The sequence below is a fragment of the Phoxinus phoxinus genome (genome assembly GCF_949152265.1).
Source record: "Phoxinus phoxinus genome assembly, chromosome: 25".
Taxonomy (NCBI): Eukaryota; Metazoa; Chordata; class Actinopteri; order Cypriniformes; family Leuciscidae; genus Phoxinus; species Phoxinus phoxinus.
In genome coordinates, this window is record NC_136900.1 from 2,164,055 (window position 1) to 2,187,376 (window position 23,322).

At 44.7% G+C, this 23,322-nt stretch overlaps 1 protein-coding gene across 1 annotated transcript in view; it reads right to left on the bottom strand.

Annotated features, from left to right (window-relative positions):
- Positions 1-23,322, bottom strand: part of LOC306993544 (fibulin-7) — a 35,015-nt gene extending 11,693 nt beyond the window's left edge. The window contains exon 1 of the mRNA XM_079603403.1: positions 23,158-23,322. Within this exon, the coding sequence (XP_079459529.1) occupies positions 23,158-23,220 (63 nt within the window). The 5' untranslated portion in view covers positions 23,221-23,322. The remainder of the gene's footprint in view (positions 1-23,157) is intronic.

Here is a 23,322-nt window from a genome sequence, read left to right on the forward strand (position 1 = left end):
GCGGAAGTTACACCCATAATCCGCGCGTCATGGGGCGTAGGAATAACGTGGATAAGGTCCCACAGTTAACAGTGCATGTCAGAGCACAAACCAAGCCATGAAGCCCAAGGAGTTGTCTGTAGACCTTCGAGACAGGTTTGTATCGAGGCACAGATCTGGGGAATGGTACAGATACATTTCTGCAGCATTGAAGGTCCTAATAAACACACAGTGGCCTCCATCATCCGTAAATGGAAGAAGTTTGGATCCACCAGGACTCTTCCTAGAGCTGAGCGATCGGGGGAGACGGGCCTTAGACAGCGAGGAGACCAATAACCCGATGCTCACTCTGGCAGACCTTCAGCGTTTCTCTGTGGAGAGGGGAGAAGATTTATTTTTTATATGGATTTGCTCCAGAAAAACAACCATCTCTGCAGCTCTCCACCAATCAGGCCTGAGAACCTTCCAGAAGAACAACTATATCTGCAGCGCGGATGTGTGGAGGAATGAAGGATCTGGAGAGGTTCTGTGTGGAGGAATGAAGGATCTGGAGAGATTCTGTGTGGAGGAATGAAGGATCTGGAGAGATTCTGTATGGAGGAATGAAGGATCTGGAGAGATTCTGTATGGAGGAATGAAGGATCTGGATAGGTTCTGTGTGGAGGAATGAAGGAACTGGAGAGATTCTGTGTGGAGGAATGAAGGATCTGGAGAGGTTCTGTGTGGAGGAATGAAGGATCTGGATAGGTTCTGTGTGGAGGAATGAAGGAACTGGAGAGATTCAGTGTGGAGGAATGAAGGATCTGGAGAGGTTCTGTGTGGAGGAATAAAGGATCTGGAGAGGTTCTGTGTGGAGGAATGAAGGATCTGGAGATGTTCTGTGTGGAGGAATGAAGGATCTGGAGAGGTTCTGTGTGGAGGAATGAAGGATCTGGAGAGATTCTGTGTGGAGGAATGAAGGATCTGGAGAGGTTCTGTATGGAGGAATGAAGGATCTGGAGATGTTCTGTGTGGAGGAATGAAGGATCTGGAGAGGTTCTGTGCGGAGGAATAAAGGATCTGGAGATGTTCTGTGTGGAGGAATGAAGGATCTGGAGAGATTATGTGTGGAGGAATGAAGGATCTGGAGAGGTTCTGTGTGGAGGAATGAAGGATCTGGATAGGTTCTGTGTGGAGGAATGAAGGATCTGGATAGGTTCTGTGTGGAGGAATGAAGGATCTGGATAGGTTCTGTGTGGAGGAATGAAGGATCTGTAGAGGTTCTGTGTGGAGGAATGAAGGATCTGGAGAGATTCTGTGTGGAGGAATGAAGGATCTGGAAAGATTTTGTGTGGAGGAATGAAGGATCTGGATAGGTTCTGTGTGGAGGAATGAAGGATCTGGAGAGGTTCTGTATGGAGGAATGAAGGATCTGGAGAGGTTCTGTATGGAGGAATGGAGGATCTGGAGAGATTCTGTGTGGAGGAAAGAAGGATCTGGATAGGTTCTGTGTGGAGGAATGAAGGATCTGTAGAGGTTCTGTGTGGAGGAATGAAGGATCTGGAGAGGTTCTGTGTGGAGGAATGAAGGATCTGGAGAGATTCTGTGTGGAGGAATGAAGGATCTGGAGATGTTCTGTGTGGAGGAATGAAGGATCTGGAGAGATTTTGTGTGAACGAATGAAGGATCTGGAGAGGTTCTGTGTGGAGGAATGAAGGATCTGGAGAGATTCTGTGTGGAGGGATGAAGGATATGGAGAGATTATGTATGGAGGAATGAAGGATCTGGAGATGTTCTGTGTGGAGGAATGAAGGATCTGGAGAGATTCTGTGTGGAGGAATGAAGGATCTGGAGAGATTCTGTGTGGAGGAATGAAGGATCTGGAGAGGCTCTGTGTGGAGGAATGAAGGATCTGGAGAGGTTCTGTGTGGAGGAATGAAGGATCTGGAGAGGTTCTGTATGGAGGAATGAGGATCTGGAGATGTTCTGTATGGAAGAATGAAGGATCTGGAGAGGTTCTGTGTGGAGGAATGAAGGATCTGGAGAGATTTTGTGTGGAGGAATGAGGATCTGGAGAGGTTCTGTGTGGAGGAATGAAGGATCTGGAGAGGTTCTGTATGGAGGAATGAAGGATCTGGAGAGATTTTGTGTGGAGCAATGAAGGATATGGAGAGATTCTGTATGGAGGAATGAGGATCTGGAGAGATTCTGTGTGGAGGAATGAAGGATCTGGAGAGATTCTGTATGGAGGAATGAAGGATCTGGAGAGGTTCTGTGTGGAGGAATGAAAGATCTGGAGAGATTCTGTATGGAGGAATGAAGGATCTGGAGAGGCTCTGTGTGGAGGAATGAAGGATCTGGAGAGGTTCTGTGTGGAGGAATGAAGGATCTGGAGAGGTTCTGTGTGGAGGAATGAAGGATCTGGAGAGATTCTGTGTGAAGGAATGAGGATCTGGAGATGTTCTGTATGGAAGAATTAAGGATCTGGAGAGATTCTGTGTGAAGGAATGAGGATCTGGAGATGTTCTGTATGGAGGAATGAAGGATCTGGAGAGATTCTGTGTGGAGGGATGAAGGATCTGGAGAGGTTCTGTGTGGAGAAATGAAGGATCTTGAGAGATTCTGTGTGGGGGGATGAAGGATCTGGAGATGTTCTGTATGGAGGAATGAAAGATCTGGAGAGATTCTGTGTGGAGGGATGAAGGATCTGGAGAGGTTCTGTGTGGAGGGATGAAGGATCTGGAGAGGTTCTGTGTGGAGGAATGAAGGATCTGGAGAGATTCTGTGTGGAGGAATGAAGGATCTGGAGAGGCTCTGTATGGAGGAATGAAGGATCTGGAGAGATTCTGTGTGGAGGAATGAAGGATCTGGAGAGGCTCTGTGTGGAGGAATGAAGGATCTGGAGATGTTCTGTATGGAGGAATGAATGATCTGGAGAGGTTCTGTGTGGAGGAATGAAGGATCTGGATAGATTCTGTGTGGAGGAATGAGGATCTGGAGATATTCTGTATGGAAGAATGAAGGATCTGGAGAGATTCTGTGTGGAGGAATGAGGATCTGGAGATATTCTGTATGGAAGAATGAAGGATCTGGAGAGATTCTGTGTGGAGGAATGAAGGATCTGCAGAGGTTCTGTATGGAGGAATGAAGGATCTGGAGAGATTCTGTATGGAGGAATGAAGGTGTCAGGACTCTGGTTTGATCTTCAGCCTTTCTGCTGTTTGTCTTGTGTCTTGATTGTCAGTTCACCTCACTCTACCATCACAGCTGAATCCCATTCTAATTAGTGCTCTCACTCTCATTACTCACACACCTGTTTCACATTTCTGCACTGATTTTCTCCACTACTTATGCTTCTCTCTTTCTTTGGTTCTCTGTCAGTGTGTCTTGGTTTCCGTCCGTTTCACCACTGTCCCCTTGCCTGAAAGTCTTGTTTTGGTTGCTGCTAAACCTTGTCTGATTATTTAACCCTGTTTTGTTGTTTATTTGCCTAGTTCCTGTTCCCTGTCTTGACTCAGCTTGCTCTCCTGGTTTTTGACCCCCTGCCTGTCCTGGACTATTGCCTTGGATTTTCCTTAAAGTTTGGTTCGCTACTGTCTTTGACCCCAGCCTGTCCATTGGATTTCAACTCCGCCTCGCCCTCTTACTTGGTGGCTCGGCTACCAATTATTTTGTATTTTGTTTTGTTTTGCTTCAATCTTTTGGACAATAAATTCCATTCTCAATTGATCTGCTCTTGGGTCCCTGTTGTCTCTGCACCTCCCTAACAGAAGGATCTGGAGAGGTTCTGTGTGGAGGAATGAAGGATCTGGAGAGATTCTGTGTGGAGGAATGAGGATCTGGAGATGTTCTGTATGGAAGAATGAAGGATCTGGAGAGATTCTGTGTGGAGGGATGAAGGATCTGAAGAGATTCTGTGTGGAGGAATGAAGGATATGGAAATATTCTGTGTGGAGGAATGAAGGATCTGGAGAGGTTCTGTATGAAGGATCTGGAGAGGTTCTGTATGGAGGAATGAAGGATCTGGAGATGTTCTGTGTGGAGGAATGAAGGATCTGGAGAGGTTCTGTGCGGAGGAATAAAGGATCTGGAGAGATTTTGTGTGGAGGAATGAGGATCTGGAGAGGTTCTGTGTGGAGGAATGAAGGATCTGGAGAGGTTCTGTATGGAGGAATGAAGGATCTGGAGAGATTTTGTGTGGAGCAATGAAGGATATGGAGAGATTCTGTATGGAGGAATGAGGATCTGGAGAGATTCTGTGTGGAGGAATGAAGGATCTGGAGAGATTCTGTATGGAGGAATGAAGGATCTGGAGAGGTTCTGTGTGGAGGAATGAAAGATCTGGAGAGATTCTGTATGGAGGAATGAAGGATCTGGAGAGGCTCTGTGTGGAGGAATGAAGGATCTGGAGAGGTTCTGTGTGGAGGAATGAAGGATCTGGAGAGGTTCTGTGTGGAGGAATGAAGGATCTGGAGAGATTCTGTGTGAAGGAATGAGGATCTGGAGATGTTCTGTATGGAAGAATGAAGGATCTGGAGAGATTCTGTGTGAAGGAATGAGGATCTGGAGATGTTCTGTATGGAGGAATGAAGGATCTGGAGAGATTCTGTGTGGAGGAATGAAGGATCTGGAGAGATTCTGTGTGGAGGAATGAAGGATCTGGAAAGATTTTGTGTGGAGGAATGAAGGATCTGGATAGGTTCTGTGTGGAGGAATGAAGGATCTGGAGAGCTTCTGTATGGAGGAATGAAGGATCTGGAGAGGTTCTGTATGGAGGAATGGAGGATCTGGAGAGATTCTGTGTGGAGGAAAGAAGGATCTGGATAGGTTCTGTGTGGAGGAATGAAGGATCTGTAGAGGTTCTGTGTGGAGGAATGAAGGATCTGGAGAGGTTCTGTGTGGAGGAATGAAGGATCTGGAGAGATTCTGTGTGGAGGAATGAAGGATCTGGAGATGTTCTGTGTGGAGGAATGAAGGATCTGGAGAGATTTTGTGTGAACGAATGAAGGATCTGGAGAGGTTCTGTGTGGAGGAATGAAGGATCTGGAGAGATTCTGTGTGGAGGGATGAAGGATATGGAGAGATTCTGTATGGAGGAATGAAGGATCTGGAGATGTTCTGTGTGGAGGAATGAAGGATCTGGAGAGATTCTGTGTGGAGGAATGAAGGATCTGGAGAGATTCTGTGTGGAGGAATGAAGGATCTGGAGAGGCTCTGTGTGGAGGAATGAAGGATCTGGAGAGGTTCTGTGTGGAGGAATGAAGGATCTGGAGAGGTTCTGTATGGAGGAATGAGGATCTGGAGATGTTCTGTATGGAAGAATGAAGGATCTGGAGAGGTTCTGTGTGGAGGAATGAAGGATCTGGAGAGATTTTGTGTGGAGGAATGAGGATCTGGAGAGGTTCTGTGTGGAGGAATGAAGGATCTGGAGAGGTTCTGTATGGAGGAATGAAGGATCTGGAGAGATTTTGTGTGGAGCAATGAAGGATATGGAGAGATTCTGTATGGAGGAATGAGGATCTGGAGAGATTCTGTGTGGAGGAATGAAGGATCTGGAGAGATTCTGTATGGAGGAATGAAGGATCTGGAGAGGTTCTGTGTGGAGGAATGAAAGATCTGGAGAGATTCTGTATGGAGGAATGAAGGATCTGGAGAGGCTCTGTGTGGAGGAATGAAGGATCTGGAGAGGTTCTGTGTGGAGGAATGAAGGATCTGGAGAGGTTCTGTGTGGAGGAATGAAGGATCTGGAGAGATTCTGTGTGAAGGAATGAGGATCTGGAGATGTTCTGTATGGAAGAATGAAGGATCTGGAGAGATTCTGTGTGAAGGAATGAGGATCTGGAGATGTTCTGTATGGAGGAATGAAGGATCTGGAGAGATTCTGTGTGGAGGGATGAAGGATCTGGAGAGGTTCTGTGTGGAGAAATGAAGGATCTTGAGAGATTCTGTGTGGGGGGATGAAGGATCTGGAGATGTTCTGTATGGAGGAATGAAAGATCTGGAGAGATTCTGTGTGGAGGGATGAAGGATCTGGAGAGGTTCTGTGTGGAGGGATGAAGGATCTGGAGAGGTTCTGTGTGGAGGAATGAAGGATCTGGAGAGATTCTGTGTGGAGGAATGAAGGATCTGGAGAGGCTCTGTATGGAGGAATGAAGGATCTGGAGAGATTCTGTGTGGAGGAATGAAGGATCTGGAGAGGCTCTGTGTGGAGGAATGAAGGATCTGGAGATGTTCTGTATGGAGGAATGAATGATCTGGAGAGGTTCTGTGTGGAGGAATGAAGGATCTGGATAGATTCTGTGTGGAGGAATGAGGATCTGGAGATATTCTGTATGGAAGAATGAAGGATCTGGAGAGATTCTGTGTGGAGGAATGAGGATCTGGAGATATTCTGTATGGAAGAATGAAGGATCTGGAGAGATTCTGTGTGGAGGAATGAAGGATCTGCAGAGGTTCTGTATGGAGGAATGAAGGATCTGGAGAGATTCTGTATGGAGGAATGAAGGTGTCAGGACTCTGGTTTGATCTTCAGCCTTTCTGCTGTTTGTCTTGTGTCTTGATTGTCAGTTCACCTCACTCTACCATCACAGCTGAATCCCATTCTAATTAGTGCTCTCACTCTCATTACTCACACACCTGTTTCACATTTCTGCACTGATTTTCTCCACTACTTATGCTTCTCTCTTTCTTTGGTTCTCTGTCAGTGTGTCTTGGTTTCCGTCCGTTTCACCACTGTCCCCTTGCCTGAAAGTCTTGTTTTGGTTGCTGCTAAACCTTGTCTGATTATTTAACCCTGTTTTGTTGTTTATTTGCCTAGTTCCTGTTCCCTGTCTTGACTCAGCTTGCTCTCCTGGTTTTTGACCCCCTGCCTGTCCTGGACTATTGCCTTGGATTTTCCTTAAAGTTTGGTTCGCTACTGTCTTTGACCCCAGCCTGTCCATTGGATTTCAACTCCGCCTCGCCCTCTTACTTGGTGGCTCGGCTACCAATTATTTTGTATTTTGTTTTGTTTTGCTTCAATCTTTTGGACAATAAATTCCATTCTCAATTGATCTGCTCTTGGGTCCCTGTTGTCTCTGCACCTCCCTAACAGAAGGATCTGGAGAGGTTCTGTGTGGAGGAATGAAGGATCTGGAGAGATTCTGTGTGGAGGAATGAGGATCTGGAGATGTTCTGTATGGAAGAATGAAGGATCTGGAGAGATTCTGTGTGGAGGGATGAAGGATCTGAAGAGATTCTGTGTGGAGGAATGAAGGATATGGAAATATTCTGTGTGGAGGAATGAAGGATCTGGAGAGGTTCTGTATGAAGGATCTGGAGAGGTTCTGTATGGAGGAATGAAGGATCTGGAGATGTTCTGTGTGGAGGAATGAAGGATCTGGAGAGGTTCTGTGCGGAGGAATAAAGGATCTGGAGAGATTTTGTGTGGAGGAATGAGGATCTGGAGAGGTTCTGTGTGGAGGAATGAAGGATCTGGAGAGGTTCTGTATGGAGGAATGAAGGATCTGGAGAGATTTTGTGTGGAGCAATGAAGGATATGGAGAGATTCTGTATGGAGGAATGAGGATCTGGAGAGATTCTGTGTGGAGGAATGAAGGATCTGGAGAGATTCTGTATGGAGGAATGAAGGATCTGGAGAGGTTCTGTGTGGAGGAATGAAAGATCTGGAGAGATTCTGTATGGAGGAATGAAGGATCTGGAGAGGCTCTGTGTGGAGGAATGAAGGATCTGGAGAGGTTCTGTGTGGAGGAATGAAGGATCTGGAGAGGTTCTGTGTGGAGGAATGAAGGATCTGGAGAGATTCTGTGTGAAGGAATGAGGATCTGGAGATGTTCTGTATGGAAGAATGAAGGATCTGGAGAGATTCTGTGTGAAGGAATGAGGATCTGGAGATGTTCTGTATGGAGGAATGAAGGATCTGGAGAGATTCTGTGTGGAGGGATGAAGGATCTGGAGAGGTTCTGTGTGGAGAAATGAAGGATCTTGAGAGATTCTGTGTGGGGGGATGAAGGATCTGGAGATGTTCTGTATGGAGGAATGAAAGATCTGGAGAGATTCTGTGTGGAGGGATGAAGGATCTGGAGAGGTTCTGTGTGGAGGGATGAAGGATCTGGAGAGGTTCTGTGTGGAGGAATGAAGGATCTGGAGAGATTCTGTGTGGAGGAATGAAGGATCTGGAGAGGCTCTGTATGGAGGAATGAAGGATCTGGAGAGATTCTGTGTGGAGGAATGAAGGATCTGGAGAGGCTCTGTGTGGAGGAATGAAGGATCTGGAGATGTTCTGTATGGAGGAATGAATGATCTGGAGAGGTTCTGTGTGGAGGAATGAAGGATCTGGATAGATTCTGTGTGGAGGAATGAGGATCTGGAGATATTCTGTATGGAAGAATGAAGGATCTGGAGAGATTCTGTGTGGAGGAATGAGGATCTGGAGATATTCTGTATGGAAGAATGAAGGATCTGGAGAGATTCTGTGTGGAGGAATGAAGGATCTGCAGAGGTTCTGTATGGAGGAATGAAGGATCTGGAGAGATTCTGTATGGAGGAATGAAGGTGTCAGGACTCTGGTTTGATCTTCAGCCTTTCTGCTGTTTGTCTTGTGTCTTGATTGTCAGTTCACCTCACTCTACCATCACAGCTGAATCCCATTCTAATTAGTGCTCTCACTCTCATTACTCACACACCTGTTTCACATTTCTGCACTGATTTTCTCCACTACTTATGCTTCTCTCTTTCTTTTGTTCTCTGTCAGTGTGTCTTGGTTTCCGTCCGTTTCACCACTGTCCCCTTGCCTGAAAGTCTTGTTTTGGTTGCTGCTAAACCTTGTCTGATTATTTAACCCTGTTTTGTTGTTTATTTGCCTAGTTCCTGTTCCCTGTCTTGACTCGGCTTGCTCTCCTGGTTTTTGACCCCCTGCCTGTCCTGGACTATTGCCTTGGATTTTCCTTAAAGTTTGGTTCGCTACTGTCTTTGACCCCAGCCTGTCCATTGGATTTCAACTCCGCCTCGCCCTCTTACTTGGTGGCTCGGCTACCAATTATTTTGTATTTTGTTTTGTTTTGCTTCAATCTTTTGGACAATAAATTCCATTCTCAATTGATCTGCTCTTGGGTCCCTGTTGTCTCTGCACCTCCCTAACAGAAGGATCTGGAGAGGTTCTGTGTGGAGGAATGAAGGATCTGGAGAGATTCTGTGTGGAGGAATGAGGATCTGGAGATGTTCTGTATGGAAGAATGAAGGATCTGGAGAGATTCTGTGTGGAGGGATGAAGGATCTGAAGAGATTCTGTGTGGAGGAATGAAGGATATGGAAATATTCTGTGTGGAGGAATGAAGGATCTGGAGAGGTTCTGTATGAAGGATCTGGAGAGGTTCTGTATGGAGGAATGAAGGATCTGGAGATGTTCTGTGTGGAGGAATGAAGGATCTGGAGAGGTTCTGTGCGGAGGAATAAAGGATCTGGAGAGGTTCTGTGCGGAGGAATAAAGGATCTGGAGATGTTCTGTGTGGAGGAATGAAGGATCTGGAGCGATTATGTGTGGAGGAATGAAGGATCTGGAGAGATTCTGTGTGGAGGAATGAAGGATCTGGAAAGATTTTGTGTGGAGGAATGAAGGATCTGGATAGGGTTCTGTGTGGAGGAATGAAGGATCTGGAGAGGTTCTGTATGGAGGAATGAAGGATCTGGAGAGGTTCTGTATGGAGGAATGGAGGATCTGGAGAGATTCTGTGTGGAGGAAAGAAGGATCTGGATAGGTTCTGTGTGGAGGAATGAAGGATCTGTAGAGGTTCTGTGTGGAGGAATGAAGGATCTGGAGAGGTTCTGTGTGGAGGAATGAAGGATCTGGAGAGATTCTGTGTGGAGGAATGAAGGATCTGGAGATGTTCTGTGTGGAGGAATGAAGGATATGGAGAGATTCTGTATGGAGGAATGAGGATCTGGAGAGATTCTGTGTGGAGGAATGAAGGATCTGGAGAGATTCTGTGTGGAGGAATGAAGGATCTGGAGAGATTCTGTGTGGAGGAATGAAGGATCTGGAGATGTTCTGTGTGGAGGAATGAAGGATCTGGAGAGATTCTGTGTGGAGGAATGAAGGATCTGGAGAGATTCTGTGTGGAGGGATGAAGGATCTGTAGAGGTTCTGTGTGGAGGAATGAAGGATCTGGAGAGATTCTGTGTGGAGGAATGAAGGATCTGGAAAGATTCTGTATGGAGGAATGAAGGATCTGTAGAGGTTCTGTGTGGAGGAATGAAGGATCTGGAGAGATTCTGTGTGGAGGAATGAAGGATCTGGAGAGATTCTGTATCGAGGAATGAAGGATCTGGAGAGGCTCTGTGTGGAGGAATGAAGGATCTGGAGAGGTTCTGTGTGGAGGAATGAAGGATCTGGAGAGGTTCTGTGTGGAGGAATGAAGGATCTGGAGAGATTCTGTATGGAGGAATGAGGATCTGGAGATGTTCTGTATGGAAGAATGAAGGATCTGGAGAGGTTCTGTGTGGAGGAATGAAGGATCTGGAGAGATTTTGTGTGGAGGAATGAGGATCTGGAGAGGTTCTGTGTGGAGGAATGAAGGATCTGGAGAGGTTCTGTGTGGAGGAATGAAGGATCTGGAGAGATTTTGTGTGGAGCAATGAAGGATATGGAGAGATTCTGTATGGAGGAATGAGGATCTGGAGAGATTCTGTGTGGAGGAATGAAGGATCTGGAGAGATTCTGTATGGAGGAATGAAGGATCTGGAGATGTTCTGTGTGGAGGAATGAAGGATCTGGAGAGGCTCTGTGTGGAGGAATGAAGGATCTGGAGAGGTTCTGTGTGGAGGAATGAAGGATCTGGAGAGGTTCTGTGTGGAGGAATGAAGGATCTGGAGAGATTCTGTGTGGAGGAATGAGGATCTGGAGATGTTCTGTATGGAAGAATGAAGGATCTGGAGAGATTCTGTGTGGAGGAATGAAGGATCTGGAGAGGTTCTGTGTGGAGGAATGAAGAATCTGGAGAGAATCTGTATGGGGGAATGAAGGATCTGGAGAGGTTCTGTGTGGAGGAATGAAGGATCTGGAGAGAATCTGTATGGGGGAATGAAGGCTCTGGAGAGGTTCTGTGTGGAGGAATGAAGGATCTGGAGAGATTCTGTGTGAAGGAATGAGGATCTGGAGATGTTATGTATGGAGGAATGAAGGATCTGGAGAGATTCTGTGTGGAGGGATGAAGGATCTGGAGAGGTTCTGTGTGGAGAAATGAAGGATCTTGAGAGATTCTGTGTGGGGGGATGAAGGATCTGGAGATGTTCTGTATGGAGGAATGAAAGATCTGGAGAGATTCTGTGTGGAGGGATGAAGGATCTGGAGAGGTTCTGTGTGGAGGGATGAAGGATCTGGAGAGGTTCTGTGTGGAGGAATGAAGGATCTGGAGAGATTCTGTGTGGAGGAATGAAGGATCTGGAGAGGCTCTGTATGGAGGAATGAAGGATCTGGAGAGATTCTGTGTGGAGGAATGAAGGATCTGGAGAGGCTCTGTGTGGAGGAATGAAGGATCTGGAGATGTTCTGTATGGAGGAATGAAGGATCTGGAGAGGTTCTGTGTGGAAGAATGAAGGATCTGGAGAGATTCTGTGTGGAGGAATGAAGGATCTGGAGAGATTCTGTGTGGAGGGATGAAGGATCTGGAGAGGTTCTGTGTGGAGGGATGAAGGATCTGGAGAGGTTCTGTGTGGAGGAATGAAGGATCTGGAGAGATTCTGTGTGGAGGAATGAAGGATCTGGAGAGGCTCTGTATGGAGGAATGAAGGATCTGGAGAGATTCTGTGTGGAGGAATGAAGGATCTGGAGAGGCTCTGTGTGGAGGAATGAAGGATCTGGAGAGATTCTGTGTGGAGGAATGAAGGATCTGGAGAGGCTCTGTGTGGAGGAATGAAGGATCTGGAGATGTTCTGTATGGAGGAATGAAGGATCTGGAGAGGTTCTGTGTGGGGGAATGAAGGATCTGGAGAGATTCTGTGTGGAGGAATGAAGGATCTGGAGAGATTCTGTGTGGAGGGATGAAGGATCTGGAGAGGTTCTGTGTGGAGGGATGAAGGATCTGGAGAGGTTCTGTGTGGAGGAATGAAGGATCTGGAGAGATTCTGTTTGGAGGAATGAAGGATCTGGAGAGGCTCTGTATGGAGGAATGAAGGATCTGGAGAGATTCTGTGTGGAGGAATGAAGGATCTGGAGAGGCTCTGTGTGGAGGAATGAAGGATCTGGAGATGTTCTGTATGGAGGAATGAAGGATCTGGAGAGGTTCTGTGTGGAGGAATGAAGGATCTGGAGAGATTCTGTGTGGAGGGATGAAGGATCTGGAGAGGTTCTGTGTGGAGGGATGAAGGATCTGGAGAGGTTCTGTGTGGAGGAATGAAGGATCTGGAGAGATTCTGTGTGGAGGAATGAAGGATCTGGAGAGGCTCTGTATGGAGGAATGAAGGATCTGGAGAGATTCTGTGTGGAGGAATGAAGGATCTGGAGAGGCTCTGTGTGGAGGAATGAAGGATCTGGAGATGTTCTGTATGGAGGAATGAAGGATCTGGAGAGGTTCTGTGTGGAGGAATGAAGGATCTGGATAGATTCTGTGTGGAGGAATGAGGATCTGGAGATATTCTGTATGGAAGAATGAAGGATCTGGAGAGATTCTGTGTGGAGGAATGAAGGATCTGGAGAGATTCTGTATGGAGGAATGAAGGATCTGGAGAGATTCTGTAAGGAGGAATGAAGGTGTCAGGACTCTGGTTTGATCTTCAGCCTTTCTGCTGTTTGTCTTGTGTCTTGATTGTCAGTTCACCTCACTCTACCATCACAGCTGAATCCCATTCTAATTAGTGCTCTCACTCTCATTACTCACACACCTGTTTCACATTTCTGCACTGATTTTCTCCACTACTTATGCTTCTCTCTTTCTTTGGTTCTCTGTCAGTGTGTCTTGGTTTCCGTCCGTTTCACCACTGTCCCCTTGCCTGAAAGTCTTGTTTTGGTTGCTGCTAAACCTTGTCTGATTATTTAACCCCCTGGGGTCGGCAAACGCGCGGGCGCGTTTTGCTCGTTTTTTTTTACATAGCAGCAAAATAGACCTAAAATACTCAGTCAGTTTTGGTCATACAGCCTTAAGAAATATGAGAAAATAAGCTGTTAAATGTCTACTTTTTTATGTGTCCACTTACAATCGAAATAAAACATTGTGCTTTTGTAAAATAAAGAAAGTAAACAGGGAGTGCTTTATGCCTCTCCGTCTCCGTGAACTTTTTTTCTGAAGCACGTTTCTAAATTTAAACAAATCTCAGCGAATACTATTCACTCAGACATGAGCTATATATCTCTATAATCATTTAAGTGTGTAGTTTTAAATTATCTAATTCAAAACTAAAACAAATATTCTCTGTTTATGTAATCTATATAAAAAGAGCGAGAGATCAGCTGTGCTCATTATCCTTCTGGCACCTCATTACTCCGCTAATGTGACACGCCCATCGAGAGCGCGCCGCTATTCAAACACAGATAATCTGGAGCAACACATGCAAACCAGTCAACGCCCACAACAGCTGGACAACACGCTCGCTGTGAGGAATAATAATATCGTGATAATTCTGAAAATTTTACCTCAAACGTGCTGGAGTAGCCGAACAACGGATCCAGCTGCAGATCATCAGTAAGTGCTTTGTTCTAATCGCGATATGAAATGGTGTCTGTAAACCGCAAAAGACTGTTTAAATTTGAATCGCGTTTCTGTGTTTGAATGAATGCACGGCACATATGCATGTTGTTTACTACAGCTCGCGCGAGTTTCGCTTTTAGCAAACTATCTATATTGCCTACTGAGATGAGTAAAAATCGACTGAATACGTAGAAATAAAATGTATTTGTATAAGCAACATATTAAACTGCAAATTAACATTTATGCCCTAATATATATTATAAAAGACCATATGTTACAGACGAAATATGAAAGACAAAATTTCGTTTTGGATAGATTATTTATAAAGCTTTTACTGCCACATCAAAACCTAATTTACAAGGTGCAAACAAAATCTTAAAAGGTCAATATAAGCCTTCTCTATAAATTATTTTTGTGTTTTATTAGTGACAAATTTGGGGAGAGGATAGCCTACATAATCCAAAACTTTCTGAAAATACGAATGAGAATTAACTGCACAATTACTAGAAATGTTTACCTTGGATATTATACAATTTGCAAGCATACAGTTTGTGGAAAAATACACTTTTTTCAAGATGTTTCCAACTCTGAACCAATTCTGTAGTAATATATATATATATATATATATATATATATATATATATATATATATATATACCGATATATATATATATATATATACCGGTATATATATGTATGTATGTATATATGTATGTATATATGTGTGTGTGTTGTCTTTGCATTTTTTCTTGTAGCCACAGTGACACCTAAGGCTCATTAGTATGCACTGCAGCATTAGCAGGTCTTTGTCTTCAGGTGTGAATGAGGACATTATTCATGACCTTGTTGGATCATTCACGCCCACCTGCATATTGCCTTTCCAAACAAAAAGTGTCTTACAAAATTTAAATCAATCTATTGTTTAATGTGAACGATTAGCCCGGATGATTTTCAGATCATTTTGAAGTAAATACTCTAGCCGACAAGATCCATTAGTCAAAAGTATTGTGGGAATATGTGAAGTTGGTCGTTTGTGGTCTTATATCAGACAATTTAAGTTTGAGTTTTTTGAATAACCACGCATAAATAATATTCTCTCAAAAATGCAAACATGTACATATATGTTGCTCACATATTATGATAGCCATGTTCGTGCTAAATAGAGTGTAATTACACCTTTGCCATTAATATGTTTATAAGCAACTGAAAAAAATACAAATATCAGGGCATTTCAAAACATCCCAAGGGCCCCAAAAACACCTTAGACTCCAGAGGGTTAACCCTGTTTTGTTGTTTATTTGCCTAGTTCCTGTTCCCTGTCTTGACTCAGCTTGCTCTCCTGGTTTTTGACCCTCTGCCTGTCCTGGACTATTGCCTTGGATTTTCCTTAAAGTTTGGTTCGCTACTGTCTTTGACCCCAGCCTGTCCATTGGATTTCGACTCCGCCTCGCCCTCTTACTTGGTGGCTCGGCTACCAATTATTTTGTATTTTGTTTTGTTTTGCTTCAATCTTTTGGACAATAAATTCCATTCTCAATTGATCTGTCTTGGGTCCCTGTTGTCTCTGCACCTCCCTAACAGAAGGATCTGGAGAGGTTCTGTGTGGAGGAATGAAGGATCTGGAGAGATTCTGTGTGGAGGAATGAGGATCTGGAGATGTTCTGTATGGAAGAATGAAGGATCTGGAGAGATTCTGTGTGGAGGGATGAAGGATCTGAAGAGATTCTGTGTGGAGGAATGAAGGATATGGAAATATTCTGTGTGGAGGAATGAAGGATCTGGAGAGGTTCTGTGTGGAGGAATGAAGGATCTGGAGAGATTCTGTGTGGAGGAATGAAGGATCTGGAGAGATTCTGTATGGAGGAATGAAGGATCTGGAGAGATTCTGTGTGGAGGAATGAAGGATCTGGAGATGTTCTGTATGGAGGAATGAAGGACATGGAGAGATTCTGTGTGGAGGAATGAAGGATCTGGAGATGTTCTGTATGGAGGAATGAAAGATCTTGAGAGATTCTGTGTGGAGGAATGAAGGATCTGGAGAGATTCTGTGTGGAGGAATGAAGAATCTGGAGAGGTTCTGTATGGAGGAATGAAGGACCTGGAGAGATTCTGTGTGGAGGAATGAAGGACCTGGAGAGATTCTGTGTGGAGGGATGAAGGATCTGGAGAGGTTCTGTGTGGAGGAATGAAGGACCTGGAGAGATTCTGTGTGGAGGAATGAAGGATCAGGAGAGATTCTGTGTGGAGGGATGAAGGATCTGGAGAGATTCTGTGTGGAGGAATGAAGGATCTGGAGAGATTCTGTGTGGAGGAATGAAGGATCTGGAGAGATTCTGTGTGGAGGGATGAAGGATCTGAAGAGATTCTGTGTGGAGGAATGAAGGATCTGGAGATGTTCTGTGTGGAGGAATGAAGGATCTGGAGAGGTTCTGTGTGGAGGAATGAAGGACCTGGAGAGATTCTGTGTGGAAGAATGAAGGATCTGGAGATGTTCTGTATGGAGGAATGAAAGATCTGGAGAGATTCTGTGTGGAGGAATGAAGGATCTGGAGAGATTCTGTGTGGAGGAATGAAGGATCTGGAGAGGTTCCGTGTGGAGGAATGAAGGACCTGGAGAGATTCTGTGTGGAGGAATGAAGGACCTGGAGAGATTCTGTGTGGAGGGATGAAGGATCTGGAGAGGTTCTGTGTGGAGGAATGAAGGACCTGGAGAGATTCTGTGTGGAGGAATGAAGGATCAGGAGAGATTCTGTGTGGAGAGATGAAGGATCTGGAGAGATTCTGTGTGGAGGAATGAAGGATCTGGAGAGATTCTGTGTGGAGGAATGAAGGATCTGGAGAGATTCTGTGTGGAGGGATGAAGGATCTGAAGAGATTCTGTGTGGAGGAATGAAGGATCTGGAGATGTTCTGTATGGAGGAATGAAAGATCTGGAGAGATTCTGTGTGGAGGAATGAGGATCTGGAGATGTTCTGTATGGAAGAATGAAGGATCTGGAGAGATTCTGTGTGGAGGGATGAAGGATCTGAAGAGATTCTGTGTGGAGGAATGAAGGATATGGAAATATTCTGTGTGGAGGAATGAAGGATCTGGAGAGGTTCTGTGTGGAGGAATGAAGGATCTGGAGAGATTCTGTGTGGAGGAATGAAGGATCTGGAGAGATTCTGTATGGAGGAATGAAGGATCTGGAGAGATTCTGTTTGGAGGAATGAAGGATCTGGAGATGTTCTGTATGGAGGAATGAAGGACCTGGAGAGATTCTGTGTGGAGGAATGAAGGATCTGGAGATGTTCTGTATGGAGGAATGAAAGATCTGGAGAGATTCTGTGTGGAGGAATGAAGGATCTGGAGATGTTCTGTATGGAGGAATGAAAGATCTGGAGAGATTCTGTGTGGAGGAATGAAGGATCTGGAGAGATTCTGTGTGGAGGGATGAAGGATCTGAAGATATTCTGTGTGGAGGAATGAAGGATCTGGAGATGTTCTGTGTGGAGGAATGAAGGATCTGGAGAGGTTCTGTGTGGAGGAATGAAGGACCTGGAGAGATTCTGTGTGGAAGAATGAAGGATCTGGAGATGTTCTGTATGGAGGAATGAAAGATGTGGAGAGATTCTGTGTGGAGGAATGAAGGATCTGGAGAGATTCTGTGTGGAGGAATGAAGGATCTGGAGAGGTTCCGTGTGGAGGAATGAAGGACCTGGAGAGATTCTGTGTGGAGGAATGAAGGACCTGGAGAGATTCTGTGTGGAGGGATGAAGGATCTGGAGAGGTTCTGTGTGGAGGAATGAAGGACCTGGAGAGATTCTGTGTGGAGGAATGAAGGATCAGGAGAGATTCTGTGTGGAGGGATGAAGGATCTGGAGAGATTCTGTGTGGAGGAATGAAGGATCTGGAGAGATTCTGTGTGGAGGAATGAAGGATCTGGAGAGATTCTGTGTGGAGGGATGAAGGATCTGAAGAGATTCTGTGTGGAGCAATGAAGGATCTGGAGATGTTCTGTATGGAGGAATGAAGGATCTGGAGAGGTTCTGTGTGGAGGGATGAAGGATCTGGAGAGGTTCTGTGTGGAGGAATGAAAGATCTGAGAGATTATGTGTAGAGGAATGAAGGATCTGGAGAGATTCTGTATGGAGGAATGAAGGATCTGGAGAGGTTCTGTGTGGAGGAATGAAGAATCTGGAGATGTTCTGTATGGAGGAATGAATGATCTGGAGAGATTCTGTGTGGAGGAATGAAGGATCTGGAGAGGTTCTGTGTGGAGGAATGAAGGATCTGGAGAGGTTCTGTGTGGAGGAATGAAGGATCTGGAGAGATTCTGTATGGAGGAATGAAGGATCTGGAGAGGTTATGTGTGGAGGAATGAAGGATCTGGAGAGGTTCTGTGTGGAGGAATTAAGGATCTGGAGAGGTTCTGTATGGAGGAATGAAGGATCTGGAGAGATTCTGTGTGGAGGAATGAAGGATCTGGAGAGATTCTGTATGGAGGAATGAAGGATCTGGAGAGGTTCTGTGTGGAGGAATGAAGAATCTGAAGATGTTCTGTATGGAGGAATGAATGATCTGGAGAGATTCTGTGTGGAGGAAGGAAGGATCTGGAGAGGTTCTGTGTGGAGGAATGAAGGATCTGGAGAGGTTATGTGTGGAGGAATGAAGGATCTGGAGAGGTTCTGTGTGGAGGAATTAAGGATCTGGAGAGGTTCTGTATGGAGGAATGAAGGATCTGGAGAGATTCTGTGTGGAGGAATGAAGGATCTGGAGAGGTTCTGTGTGGAGGAATGAAGGATCAGGAGAGGTTCAGTGAGGAGGAATGAAGGATCAGGAGAGGTTCTGTGTGGAGGAATGAAGGATCTGGAGAGGTTCTGTATGGAGGAATGAAGGATCTGGAGAGGTTCTGTGTGGAGGAATGAAGGATCTGGAGTGGTTCTGTCTGGAGGAATGAAGGATCTGGAGAGATTCTGTGTGGAGGAATGAAGAATCTGGAAATGGTCTGTATGGAGGAATGAAGGATCTGGAGAGGTTCTGTATGGAGGAATGAAGGATCTGGAGAGGCTCTGTGTGGAGGAATGAAGGATCTGGAGAGGTTCTGTATGGAGGAATGAAGGACCTGGAGAGATTCTGTATGGAGGAATGAAGGATCTGGAGAGATTCTGTGTGGAGGAATGAAGGATCTGGAGTGGTTCTGTATGGAGGAATGAAGGATCTGGAGAGATTCTGTGTGGAGGAATGAAGAATCTGGAAATGGTCTGTATGGAGGAATGAAGGATCTGGAGAGGTTCTGTATGGAGGAATGAAGGATCTGGAGTGGTTCTGTGTGGAGGAATGAAGAATCTGGAGATGTTCTGTATGGAGGAATGAAGGATCAGGAGAGATTCTGTGTGGAGGAATGAAGGATCTGGAGTGGTTCTGTGTGGAGGAATGAAGAATCTGGAGATGTTCTGTATGGAGGAATGAAGGATCAGGAGAGGTTCTGTGTGGAGGAATGAAGGATCTGGAGAGATTCTGTGTGGAGGAATGAAGGATCTGGAGTGGTTCTGTATGGAGGAATGAAGGATCTGGAGAGATTCTGTGTGGAGGAATGAAGAATCTGGAAATGGTCTGTATGGAGGAATGAAGGATCTGGAGAGGTTCTGTATGGAGGAATGAAGGATCTGGAGAGGCTCTGTGTGGAGGAATGAAGGATCTGGAGAGGTTCTGTATGGAGGAATGAAGGACCTGGAGAGATTCTGTATGGGGGAATGAAGGATCTGGAGAGATTCTGTGTGGAGGAATGAAGGATCTGGAGTGGTTCTGTATGGAGGAATGAAGGATCTGGAGAGGTTCTGTATGGAGGAATGAAGGATCTGGAGATGTTCTGTGTGGAGGAATGAAGGATCTGGAGAGGTTCTGTGTGGAGGAATGAAGGATCTGGAGAGATTCTGTGTGGAGGAATGAGGATCTGGAGAGATTCTGTATGGAGGAATGAAGGATCTGGAGAGGTTCTGTGTGGAGGAATGAAGGATCTGGAGTGGTTCTGTATGGAGGAATGAAGGATCTGGAGAGATTCTGTGTGGAGGAATGAAGAATCTGGAAATGGTCTGTATGGAGGAATGAAGGATCTGGAGAGGTTCTGTATGGAGGAATGAAGGATCTGGAGAGGCTCTGTGTGGAGGAATGAAGGATCTGGAGAGGTTCTGTATGGAGGAATGAAGGACCTGGAGAGATTCTGTATGGAGGAATGAAGGATTTGGAGAGATTCTGTGTGGAGGAATGAAGGATCTGGAGAGATTCTGTATGGAGGAATGAAGGATCTGGAGAGATTCTGTGTGGAGGAATGAAGGATCTGGAGAGATTCTGTGTGGAGGAATGAAGAATCTGGAAATGGTCTGTATGGAGGAATGAAGGATCTGGAGAGGTTCTGTATGGAGGAATGAAGGATCTGGAGTGGTTCTGTGTGGAGGAATGAAGAATCTGGAGATGTTCTGTATGGAGGAATGAAGGATCAGGAGAGATTCTGTGTGGAGGAATGAAGGATCTGGAGTGGTTCTGTGTGGAGGAATGAAGAATCTGGAGATGTTCTGTATGGAGGAATGAAGGATCAGGAGAGGTTCTGTGTGGAGGAATGAAGGATCTGGAGAGATTCTGTGTGGAGGAATGAAGAATCTGGAGATGTTCTGTGTGGAGGAATGAAGGATCTGGAGATGTTCTGTGTGGAGGAATGAAGGATCTGGAGATGTTCTGTGTGGAGGAATGAAGGATCTGGAGAGGTTCTGTGTGGAGGAATGAAGGATCTGGAGAGATTCTGTATGGAGGAATGAAGGATCTGGACAGATTCTGTGTGGAGGAATGAAGGATCTGGAGTGGTTCTGTGTGGAGGAATGAAGAATCTGGAGATGTTCTGTATGGAGGAATGAAGGATCAGGAGAGGTTCTGTGTGGAGGAATGAAGGATCTGGAGAGGTTCTGTGTGGAGGAATGAAGGATCTGGAGAGATTCTGTGTGGAGGAATGAAGGATCTGGAGATGTTCTGTGTGGAGAGATGAAGGATCTGGAGAGATTCTGTATGGAGGAATGAAGGATCTGGAGTGGTTCTGTGTGGAGGAATGAAGGATCTGGAGAGATTCTGTGTGGAGGAATGAAGGATCTGGAGATGTTCTGTGTGGAGGAATGAAGGATCTGGAGAGGTTCTGTGTGGAGGAATGAAGGATCTGGAGAGATTCTGTGTGGAGGAATGAAGGATCTGGAGATGTTCTGTGTGGAGGAATGAAGGATCTGGAGAGGTTCTGTGTGGAGGAATGAAGGATCTGGAGAGATTCTGTGTGGAGGAATGAAGGATCTGGAGAGGTTCTGTGTGGAGGAATAAAGGATCTGGAGAGGTTCTGTGTGGAGGAATGAAGGATCTGGAGAGGTTCTGTATGAAGGAATGAATGATCTGGAGAGATTCTGTATGGAGGTATGAAGGATCTGGAGAGATTCTGTGTGGAGGAATGAAGGATCTGGAGAGGTTCTGTGTGGAGGAATAAAGGATCTGGAGAGGTTCTGTGTGGAGGAATGAAGGATCTGGAGAGGTTCTGTGTGGAGGAATGAAGGATCTGGAGAGGTTCTGTGTGGAGGAATGAAGGATCTGGAGATGTTCTGTGTGGAGGAATAAAGGATCTAGAGAGGTTCTGTGTGGAGGAATGAAGGATCTGGAGAGGTTCTGTGTGGAGGAATGAAGGATCTGGAGAGGTTCTGTATGGAGGAATGAAGGATCTGGAGAGATTCTGTGTGGAGGAATGAAGGATCTGGAGAGGTTCTGTGTGGAGGAATAAAGGATCTGGAGAGGTTCTGTGTGGAGGAATGAAGGATCTGGAGAGATTCTGTGTGGAGGAATGAAGGATCTGGAGAGGTTCTGTGTGGAGGAATAAAGGATCTGGAGAGGTTCTGTGTGGAGGAATGAAGGATCTGGAGAGATTCTGTGTGGAGGAATGAAGGATCTGGAGAGGTTCTGTGTGGAGGAATAAAGGATCTGGAGAGGTTCTGTGTGGAGGAATGAAGGATCTGGAGAGGTTCTGTGTGGAGGAATGAAGGATCTGGAGATGTTCTGTGTGGAGGAATGAAGGATCTGGAGAGGTTCTGTGTGGAGGAATGAAGGATCTGGAGAGATTCTGTATGGAGGTATTTCTGTATGGAGATTCTTTATGGAGATTCTGTATTTAATTCAAATCAATTTAAATTAAAGTCCCCTAAATGGACAGCTAGAATGACTTCTTTTCCATCAAATTGTTTAAGTAAGTTACCAAGAGAAATAAAGAAATCATTAGTAGCTTTAGGAGGTCGATAAATTGCTAATACACAGAAAGTCATTTGAGGAGAAAAAATAATAGTAGTCCCCACACACTCCAAGTTACAATCACTGATGTCCAGTTGTTTACTTTGGATGTGATCTTTTACGTAAATCAGCACACCGCCGCCTTTACCGTTGTTTCTGTCGCGTCTATACAAGGAGTATCCCGACACTTTCACTATAGAAGAGGGAGTAGTAGGAGTTGACCAAGTTTCCGTTAAGCAAAGATCATCAAGATTTGAGTCCGTTAACAAATGTTCAATCTGCTCAGTCTTAGAAACACTGCTGCGGATGTGTATCTTTACATCTTCATACTTTTCAGTTGGCCAGCATTTCTAAAAATCCTTTGTATTGGTCTTAAGTAATATTCTAATTTTCTGAGATACTGAATTTGGGCTTTTCATTAGTTGTCAGTTATAATCATCAAAATTAAAAGAAATAAACATTTGAAATATATCAGTCTGTGTGTAATGAATGAATATAATATAATAATATGTAAGTTTCACTTTTTTAATGGAATTACTGAATTAAATCAACTTTTTCATGATATTCTAATTATATGACCTGTCTGTGTGTGTGTGGGGGGGGGGGGGGGGGGGGCGGGCTATTCTGAGCTTAATTACACGGTCATTTGGATTGCTCACTGCACATCTGGTCAGTCTTGGCCTAGATCTACTCTGTTCTGGGAGAATATAAGAGCCTGGTGTTAAAACCGAAGGCAAACACCACAGCGGTTTCACAGTGTGAACAAAATATTTGCAGACTGAGCTGGAAGGTGTTTTCAAGTGAGAATCATGATGTTTATGAAGAGAGCTTAACAGGAACTTTGTTATGATTACTAAACTCATTAATATGCTATTGTTTAACATAGATTTAAAATGTTGAGTATTCAGCATTAGGCGCTGGAGAACCGGGATAATATATTAAATGATGAAGTATTTAGATTAAAAGACTATCATATTTATATTCATTCTATTTAGGTATATTCATAATCAATAAAAACATTAAATGATGAAATATTATATAGGCTAAATATATTATAATGGATTATTATTATTATTATAAATGAATACAAATACATTAAAGACAGTGAACATTGATATATTGATATAAGCCCAATAGAAAATCTCATGACAGCAAGTATAACTGATTTGTAAAAAGCATTTTTTATATAGTTTTCTGTTTCTGTTTTAAACTATATTGTTTTGAAGTCACTTACTTGCCCCTGAGATGTGAACAGTTGGCTTGTAAAAATGATCATGAAAAAAAATACCGCCTTCATCCTTAAAACAAAAGTCCTCAAAATCCTGAGTGAATGTCAGAAAACTCGAGATCACTGTTGAAAAGGTCCAGTGCGAGTCCTGCCTGAACATCTGCTGTCTCT